Source organism: Aulonocara sp. 'chitande type north' Nkhata Bay, linkage group LG15 (genome assembly GCF_057382095.1).
Source record: "Aulonocara sp. 'chitande type north' Nkhata Bay isolate Kocher_YH1m ecotype deep benthic linkage group LG15, A_spYH_male_GT1.1, whole genome shotgun sequence".
In the NCBI taxonomy this organism is placed as follows: domain Eukaryota; kingdom Metazoa; phylum Chordata; class Actinopteri; order Cichliformes; family Cichlidae; genus Aulonocara; species Aulonocara sp. 'chitande type north' Nkhata Bay.
The window spans coordinates 40757235-40766596 of NC_141358.1; the positions used below are offsets into that span (position 1 = coordinate 40757235).

Here is a 9362-nt window from a genome sequence, read left to right on the forward strand (position 1 = left end):
AACTGCAAGGCTGCAGAGGTGGAGGTATGCTCTGGAGAAATGAGGCATGAAAGTCAGTTGAAGCAAGACAGAAAACATGTGAATGAGAGGGAGAAAGGTGTAAGAGTGAAGTTACGAGTAGAGATAGTGAAGGTGGAGGAGTTTAAATACCTGAGCCCAACCATCCAAAATAATAGACGGTGCACAAGAGAGGTGAAGAAGAGAGTGCAAACAGGGTGGAGTGGGTGGAGACAATTTGTGACAGAACAATGAAAGCAAGAGTGAAAGATGGACAAGATTAGAAATGAATACATTAGTGGGACATCCCAGATTGAGCAGTTTGGAGACAACGTTAGAGAGGCAAAGCTAAAATGGTTTGGATATGCGCAGAGGAGGGAGAGTTGATATATGGGACAAAGAATGTGCAATATGGAGCAACTAGAAAGGAGGAAAAGAGGAAGACCTCGGAGAAAGTTCATGGATGTAGTGAAGGAGGACGTGCAGAGGGTTTGTGTAACAGAAGAGGATGCTAGGGTGAAATATGAGTCGCTGTGGTGACACCTAGAAGGAGCAGCCAAAAGAAGAAGTCGTCGTCTTGTATTTGATGCAATAAAATGTCTATTTGCTGAAACTCTTAGAAAAGACAGATGCAGGTTTTTCTGCTTACAGATTTCCAGCAGTGTGTGGCTGATTCAGCTCAGGTGAAGGAATTGCCAGAGAAAGAAGAAACCTGCAGAAAGAAGAAACATAACCAAAGAGGAAACAGAGCAGCCAGACATTCAGGAGTGGCGGAGTCCCTGGAGGACAGAGATTCAGGCTTCTCCCTAACAGACGGGTACCGAGCAGCCAGCATACTGACCTAAAAACTTCTTACTCCATGGACACGACTGAAACTACTTGTGTGTGTTTTTCAGGGTTGGGAAATCAAAAGTGGAACACGCGCTGAAGTCCATCAGAAACAATCGAACAGCCAGGGTAACGTGTGACATTTAGAAAAAACACAAAGTATATCTTGGTTACATGATCGTCTCCTTTTCAGTGCTCTTTGTAAAACATGGATCCACAAAAGAAAAACACTTTGCAGGATAATCTTCTGTTTTTCTGTGAAGCTGTCAGAAAGCCTAGCTCCGTTGTCTCAGCCTGCCGTATCACCACCTTCAGGTTTAGACTTGGCCACAGTCACCCATGAAACGGCTGCTTCTCCAGTCCTTCACACAAACAGTAAGCCGGACGTATCTGCAGGCTTTATGCTGATTGTTATTAGTACAACTGACGGGCTTTTTATTTAAAAGGGGAAGAACTAATCAGTGAAATCAAGCTGGTACAGGAGGAGAGAAAGCAGCTGGAGAGGACGCGACAAGAGCTGCTGCGAAAGGGGAAAGACTTGTTAGCCCAGAACAGACACCGCAGGAACCAAGGTCAGCACCAGTCACCAGAGGTTTTTAATTATTCCCCAATCTGAGTTAAAGCGCTAACAATTTAGTGAAACTTTTTTTTTGTTGAAGTTGTTAACCAATTTGTCTCCGTCCTTTTAACATAAAGCACGTGACAGCTGGAAAAAGAAATATTTTGAAGCCAAGAAGGCCACAGCGCCATTGGACGAGAACTTGAGAAACTTGAGACAAGAACTGGAGACGTTTTACAACAAAGTCCTGCATCAGCTGCAGGCCCGAGATAACAGAGCAAAGCCCAGACACCAAGGAAGATCCTCCATGAAGGTACAATCTAACCACACGATTCCCTTCTTTTTTTAAATGCATCTTCAGTATTAATATTAAAGTCTCAGTGGCTCAGTTTCAGGTCTGTACAATGAACCAGTCGTTACTTACACCTTGCTAGTTCTGGGCTGGACCCTCTTTTGCTTTCAGAACTGCTTTAATTCTTTATGCACAGATTCAACGAGATGCAGGAAACGTTCCTCAGAGATTTTGGTTCATATTCAGTTCTGCAGATTTATTGGCTGCACATCCAGGATTTGAATTTCCTGTTCCATCACATCCCAAAAACAACACTCGGCTAGGCCGTGGTGTTTAAAAAATGATGAAATGGTACTAACAGGGGCCAGTTTCTGACCCTACCATCCGAGCGTTGCAGCAGAAATAGAGTTGAATCAGACCAGGCAAAACTTTTCCAATCGTCTAATGGTTCCATTTTGGTGTAGCCTCAGCGTCCCTCAGGAGCGGCAGCCAGTGTGGCGTTCTTGCTGCTGTAGCCTTCAACCAAGCATATAATAGTTGAAATAATTTGTTGTCTTTCTACCAGCAGTCAGGTAGTAAATGATAAATCATCTTTTTTCCCTATTCTGACGCTCAGTTTGAATTTCAGCAGCTCATTTCGACCTTGCTTACATGCCTAAACGCACCGTTTCTGCCATATGATTGGCTGATTTGGATATTTGTGTTAACGGGTAGTTGAACAGGTGTATCTAATTCAAATGGCCACTCACCCATAAACAGTTTTCCACCCATAAACTTAATGACGGACTATCCCTTACAGAATGAGCTCATCATTCAGATCATGACTGAGAGCCACGAGATTGACAACCTGAAGAGGAAGGTAGAAGATGGCAAGATGAAGCTGGTGACGGAGATAAAGGTAAGTGATGTATGAAAACTGTTAAAATACCTGAGCTGGTTGGTCAAGAGACATATCATCAATAAAATCATCTAATCACGGCGCACAGCAGAGCTCATTTTCTTGTGTTTCCTATGAATGTTTTTCTAGTTGAGAAAACAGGCGGCCACTGAGCTCAGAGCCCTGAAGGCTGAGCTGGCTCAGAAGAAGAGTCAGTCATCTCATCCCGGCCTGATGGGAAATACTCCACGGCACGGAGCACAAGTCCAGAGCAGCGCTGCCCAGTTCAGAATAAACTGCACGTGAAAAACCCGTTTTCTGGTTTAATTATTTTGGACTTGAATGCATCTTTCTAATTAGTTATGTTATTTGATTGGACCAAAATAGTTTGCATTGTTTTATAATGTCAATTTAAGTTTGGGTTTCTCAGATGATGTAAACTCTGATGTGCTGAGATAACAAAATTCCACTGCTTACTCTGTAATTTCATTCAAAGATTTATTAGAAACAAGTTTTATTTATTTAAAAAAGTGCATAAATCTCAGTAAGCTCAGTGTAGGGACGTTTAAAGACTGGCTTTCCTTTTTAGAGAATCACAGTTATTTCGCTTAGCAAAGAGGAATGTAACCCAGTCAAAGGCAGCAGCAATAAAAGAAACAATTAACTCTCAAGTGCAAGTATGCCTCGAATACCCCCTTTACTGCTACAAAGGGAGGTGTTGACTTAGCAACAAACAGAGGCGGGCTCTGGGATGGTTTGTCACATGCACAGCTAGCATCCTAAAAGAGCGTTCCACATCATTGTTGTCTGTTGCCTGGCGACCGGATCGTCACTGTAGTCCAAGATGTTGGCGTTCCACATGCCAATACCCCTCAGGCCCTTAGACATCACCGAATCCGCCTTTGGGCAAATACTCTGTGGGTCATCGTACCAAACTTGATGGATCTGTCCGTCCTGGTCCTGAGGAAAGAAGCAACAACATAAATTTGATAATAGCGCCATCTTGTGGTCTGAAAAGATTTGTCCATCCACCCTGAGGGCAAATAGCAGAAATGTTTCTAGTTGTTTCAGAAGGCTAATTCCTTCCGTTTGGGAAGTGACACTGCTGTACTTTAACAGTGCATCCAGATAAACGGCTCTTCCCTGAAATACAAGCGCCACGCAGGCATGAAGCTAGTCAAACTTAAACAAAGAACACAAGCCTGAAGAGATGATCATATCAGTCGAAATCTTGGTTTGCATATTAATATTTGTTTTAAATATTAACTGGAGCTAAACAGTGCACAGATCCTTTCTTGCACATATTGCCTTTTTGGTCCGAGACCTAAAACATTTCGCCTGGAAGCAAAAGAACTAAAACCCAAATATTTAAATGCACATTTAATTTTATAATTAATTGAACACCTTATCCATGCGTTTGTATACTTCAAGAAGAAAAAGGATTTATCCTTAAAATATGAAAGAAAATTGAGCACCTTGTAATTGAAGTAGGGAGCCTGCTGCTCGTCGTCCCAGAGCCTGCCTGACATCGAGCTGTTGACCTGCTTCATGAGCCACTTGTACGGTTTCTGTTTTCCAGCCGCATCGCTGCAAGGAACTCCACGGAAAGGCACTTTCTCTATAGAGCACACGCCCTCCTGGTGTGAGAAAAGAAATGACGGTGTGTTATAATAACAGGCAGGAGTGGCCTCGTATTATATCACATATGGCCCACACTGGGCAAGGTTAGTAATGCTATCGGCTAATAACCTATAAAAATGTCATTATCCCGCCTTTGTTCAGCCTAATGAACAACCTCGTATCCCCATTCGAGGAGACACCTTTTCACTGGTCTTCAAAAACCTTCAACAACAAACGAATCCTCACTTTTATTTTTTTAATGAACGATCTCTTACCTGGGAAAAGTTGAGGCATGGATAGTCATAGCCGTACCACGGCACTCCCATCACTATCTTCTTTGGACTGATCTTCAGATTCAAATACTGGTCATAAGCTACAAAGAACGACACCGAGTATTTCATGTCATTGTCTCAAGTAGATTTACAACAACATGCCTTTCTCCTGTTCTACTATAAAGCCACAAACCTTCGAGTGTCTGACGGAGAGGAGCGTTTGCCATTGCAATGCAGTCGCCGGTGATCTGGCTCTGCTCGTCGTAGGACATCACAAACAGCAAGTCGCAGGATTCGGCAATGGTTACGTAATCATAGCAGCGCTTATCAATGCATTTTGGTGACCAAGCGACATCAAATGAGACCTGAGGAATCAGGAAAAGGTAAACATCAACGGGATGATGATTTTAAAATCACTCAGAAAGTGCTCATAGGCCTTTTTTCATTTACCCAGTCTTGCCAAAAGACTTTTTATCTGATTTAGTGCTCAGCTCAGATAAAATAATTATAGTGGATGATGTGCTTGTAACGATATAGAAAAATAAGCACGTCCTGTGAAGACTGGTGAAGCTGGGTTTAGTATGGATTTCAAACTGAGAGACTGGCCTTGGAAAATGACCGTTGTCTCCGAGTGCCCAGTCATTCCGCTTTACCTGAGATCCTGGGATCTCCCTGTGAAACATCTCAGTGGTCTCTTTGACCAGAGATGTTAAGGCATAGTACTCCGGTGAGCCCTCTTCCACAGCTTGTTCAATGTCTATGTTAATCCCGTCCATAAACTGACTCTTGGCCAACATGACCTTGTCTGTTATCCACGCAGTTCTGTTGTCCTGGTCCACAATGTAGGAGAGGGGGACGTCGCCTTTACCCAATAACACAAAAAGATAGACAAATGTACAAAAACTCAATGAGAAGAAGCACCACATACAGTACCGTGCAAAAGTATTGAGCCACGCCTGGTTTCTTTATATCCAGACTTTCTTGCAATTCATTTAAGTTGTCTTGAGCAACAGTCTTTCTTTGGACATTTGGACGATTGTTCACTCATCAGTCCTTGTATCTGATCGTTTTCAGACGCTGACCTATGAATCACTCGGGCATAAAATGCAGCTAATTCAAGGGATGAACCGGGGTTGTGTCTACACATAACAATCTGTCAGAAAAAAAACAACACATTTTAAATATTATCTTTAGGCACTTTGTTGCCAATCTGTGGCAAAGACGCATAAATTGTTCTAATTTCTTTATCTACAACTATGAATCCAAATTTGAAATTTGTATTTTGCTTCAAACCATCACCAGTATGTAGAGGAGGAGGTCAGGAGAGGTGTAGAGCAGTGAGTGTTGACAGAAAGAAATCGTGTTTAAGAAAGTTCAGGTTTTTTTGCTGAGAAATAAAGGTGGTAATACCGAATATTGACTTTCAAGCTTGTTAGAATTTTAAAAATCTATTTGTTCTTTGTGTATTGTGATTCCATGTATGTTTGCATATGTTTCAATAAATTTCCTATTAAAATAAAAAGTAGTGAGGGGTGCTGCTGTGAACTGAACAGTCACAGGACGTAAATAGACGTAAATGGAAAAATGAAATATGGAATTATCACAACATCAGTGCAAGTACTGAGAGATATTTAGTTACATGTAGGTAAACTCCAGTCAGCTCTTAGTACAATAAAGAAAGTTATCTTACCTTTGAGGACGACCCGTGCGCCTTTGGAGTGAGCGTAACACATGAGCTCAGCATCATATTTTCCAAACGCTGCCACTGTTGTTACCATGCTCCAGTTGTAGGATTTCCATGTCTTCCCACCCACGTCAAATATAAACACCTGAAAACGACGCACACAATTAAAACACATACAGTGGCATAATAGCAAAGCTAATGATGAGGATTTACTGAAAGGTCAGAACTGTTAAGTACTATATGTGTAAAGGAACATCTGGTATACCTACTGAACAGCTGTCTGAAAAAATAAATCAGAAACTGAAGATTAAAGTAGGATTTACTGATTATCTGAGAGTTATATGGCCGAGTGTATAATTTTGTAACCTTATGATGGTGTTCATTGTTGGTCAAGCATCCCCTGAAAACCAGATTTTAACCTCTGGAGACTTCCTGGTTAAATAGGTAAATGTAGACAAATACCACCTCGTTCTTCTGCACTTCTTCTGTACTACTGATGTCAAATAAACTGTTATTGAAACTATTTGCCCGAATCATTTTTGGTCAACAAAATCCTGCATTCAGCAGAGCAAACATATGTTTATAGAAAGCACTTCACTATTTCACAGTGGAACTTTATGAAGCTGAATATATTTAGCTTTAACAGAAAAGCCCCTGGTGCTCCAACAGGGCTTTGATGTGCCTTGTAAATGGGAACTGAAAATACTGTGTTTAGAGTATTGTTCCATCAGGGGCGACCTCCAGGCAGGTATGGACACATTCTTATCAGCACGGAAGAAACAGAAGAGCTAAAAAGTTCTATTTATATGTTTCATGGCATAAAACAACAACAACAACAACAACAAAATAAAGTGTTGGTGGGATTGTTTTTTTACCCTTACTGGGGAATACTGAAGTTTCCTCAAGCTCCTAAGTTTCTGGGGGTGTTTTCTTAATTTTTAATGGCCTGTGGTTAATAGATGCAGCATTAACCACAAGCATAAAATTAAATTAAATTAAATGAACAGACTATGTTACCCAGATTTATATAAACTCAGCACAAACGGTAAGCAAATGTGTGTTTGTGCGATAGCAGAATAAGCTGTTTGGTATTCGTTTTTCATGGGCACAACCCACAAATGCACAAATATCCCTTACAAATGTTTCACCATTTACGAGGAAACAATCATGCTTTTCACTGATATACAACAAAGAAATAATGAACCAAACACAAACTTTAAAGGGCCACATATTCACCGTGTTCTCCTGAGAGCACGTAACGAGAACAGTGTGTGATGATATGGGGCTGGACTGCGATTATCTGGAAACCAATACGAGGTTCAGTGTGTGTGCGGACTATTGAGCTGGTCCCTGGACACACATACGAGCTGGGAGCTCGCCTAACTGGGAGCCCTGTTAGTTTCACCTGAGGATGGTCTCTGAGAGAGAGAGTCAAACAGCTGTCAAACGAATCTGGGCCACGAGCCTTATAGTTTTACACCTGTAAGCGACACTAAAGAGGACTGGTAGTGTCATGTAATTAATATATCCTTAGTGCTTATTTTCTTTATTATATTGTTTTATGTACTTTAATAATGAAGGTTTGTAAAGCAAGGCCACTTTTGACTCATAAACTGTGCTCAGCCAGACTGAAAAACAGGACGTTAGTGTAGAAATATACAAGTATATTAATAAATACAGGAAGCCAGACAGAAAAGAGGAACTTGTACCATATAAGGAGTGTTTGTATCGAAACTGTGTGACGTGTAAAGTACCGAAATAACACCTGTATGTGAGACGTTTTTAAATTCTAATGTTAGAGCTTTGGGCTGTGCAGGGCTCTCTCTCTCTCTTCCGGAAGATGATTGAATAAAAAGAATTATAAATGGTTTTGACCACTATGAGTCGGGCTTTCTCTGTTCTATCATGGGGATACTGAGTCACACCTCCATCACAAGACCAACTTTTATTATTACAGTGGCGACAGCACCAAGCAGCAGCCTTAGCTCATTGCCGTTGTTGCCATTTGTAATCAGAGTAAACCCGCAACGTTTCACCTGTTTCCGATGAGCTTTTACATCAGCAGCACCAACACTTACGTGATTTACGCCACCACACTGTTTGTAAAGTGTCTCAGATGTCTCTGGCTGCGAGCGATGAGCGGAGGGTTCAAAGGTTTTTTGTTTTTTTCGGCCAAGTTTTAGCAGCAACAGGTTGGTCAACTAAGTTTACCTCGAAGTCTTTCTCCTCGCGGATCTGCTGGCAGAGCTCCGGTCTCTCACACGGACACACGCTGGACCTACAGGCGGTCAGGAGCGAGCACAAAATCACAAGAAAGCTCAACATCTTTAGCAGAAAGAGGAAAGTTTTAGCGCAGAGTGAACCCGTGCGACTGTGAGCTGCCCTACGGCGTGCGAGATGGGACAAACTTCTACTGTCATTTATTTGTACAGCTTCAGAAAACAAAGTAATCCAAGTCGCTAGAAAAATTTCAAATAGATATATTTCTATATTACAGAAAAAGCGGGCCAGGCTGCCAACAGAGGTCAAAGTAAACCAGGCAAATATTGACAGATTTGAGTTCAGGGGCAGAACACATCTCCAAATGATGAACTCTGATCTAACCTTCCCAATTATGATATGGGTCAATCTGACCCATTACCACCCTCTCTTCCTTTGATCGGTTACACAATGTGTCTTTGTCGCTGCATCAAGTGTTATTCTGTTCGGATCATCATAAAGAACCACATAAATACTTTACAAAGAAACTCTTGAAAGCTTTGATATTTAATGTGAGTCGTCTCTTTTTATTTGCAGGCTTTTGAGGGAACTTAATACAGGTATTTCGAGTGTCGTGCTTCCTTTGGCCTTTTATTTAAAAAATAAAACAAAACAAAAAAACACTATATACAGTACTTCAATTGAGATGGATCCCAGTTATAGTTATCTGTGAAGCCAGATTACAACAACCATGTGTCTTAACCAAAAGTATACATGTCCTAAAGACATAAAGGTCTGAATGGTTTGTTGTAATTGGTATATAGCTGTGCTCCAGTGCTATTGTGACACATCTTTGAAGTAATTTTTTAGTGACATTTATTCTCTAAGATGCATGTAAAACAAGTTTCTAGGACTGTCTTCATTTATGTGTGCAGAATTGTCAAATAATAGCAATATTGTAACTCCTTATCATCAGTGTTTCCTTAAAAGTCCCTAAAAAGTTGATCCAGGGCACTGCATCAAGAGCACTCCCT

The 9362-nt window shown here is 41.2% G+C and overlaps 2 protein-coding genes across 5 annotated transcripts in view; one reads left to right on the plus strand and one right to left on the minus strand.

Annotated features, from left to right (window-relative positions):
* The window catches only part of spata1 (spermatogenesis associated 1), a 6449-nt gene extending 3586 nt beyond the window's left edge, over window positions 1-2863 (plus strand). For all 4 annotated transcript variants that reach the window (XM_086263435.1, XM_086263433.1, XM_086263436.1 and 1 more), the window contains 8 exons: window positions 1-24; window positions 649-814; window positions 894-954; window positions 1089-1200; window positions 1272-1397; window positions 1522-1697; window positions 2476-2574; window positions 2704-2863. The exon at window positions 1-24 is cut by the window's left edge. In XM_086263435.1, the coding sequence (XP_086119561.1) occupies window positions 1-24; window positions 649-814; window positions 894-954; window positions 1089-1200; window positions 1272-1397; window positions 1522-1697; window positions 2476-2574; window positions 2704-2859 (920 nt within the window). In that variant the 3' untranslated portion in view covers window positions 2860-2863. The remainder of the gene's footprint in view (window positions 25-648; window positions 815-893; window positions 955-1088; window positions 1201-1271; window positions 1398-1521; window positions 1698-2475; window positions 2575-2703) is intronic.
* Window positions 2864-3037: 174 nt separating this feature from the next.
* On the minus strand, window positions 3038-8542 carry ctbs (chitobiase, di-N-acetyl-). Its single transcript, XM_086263437.1, has 7 exons — window positions 8341-8542; window positions 6136-6274; window positions 5099-5307; window positions 4639-4810; window positions 4449-4546; window positions 4029-4190; window positions 3038-3513 (listed from the first exon to the last, which is right to left on the minus strand). Exons 1-7 carry the CDS (start codon window positions 8452-8454, stop codon window positions 3325-3327), a joined length of 1083 nt encoding a protein of 360 aa, XP_086119563.1. The 5' UTR covers window positions 8455-8542; the 3' UTR covers window positions 3038-3324.
* Window positions 8543-9362: the final 820 nt, after the last annotated feature.

Excerpts from the sequence above, each read along its gene's own strand:
- ctbs (XM_086263437.1), bottom strand. The coding sequence starts at position 8,454 with ATGTTGAGCTTTCTTGTGATTTTGTGCTCGCTCCTGACCGCCTGTAGG. Across the intron at positions 6,275-8,340 it reads GCGAGGAGAAAGACTTCGAG|GTGTTTATATTTGACGTGGG; the intron begins GTAAACTTAGTT and ends CGTCGTTTTCAG. Across the intron at positions 4,547-4,638 it reads TCTCCGTCAGACACTCGAAG|CTTATGACCAGTATTTGAAT; the intron begins GTTTGTGGCTTT and ends CGTTCTTTGTAG.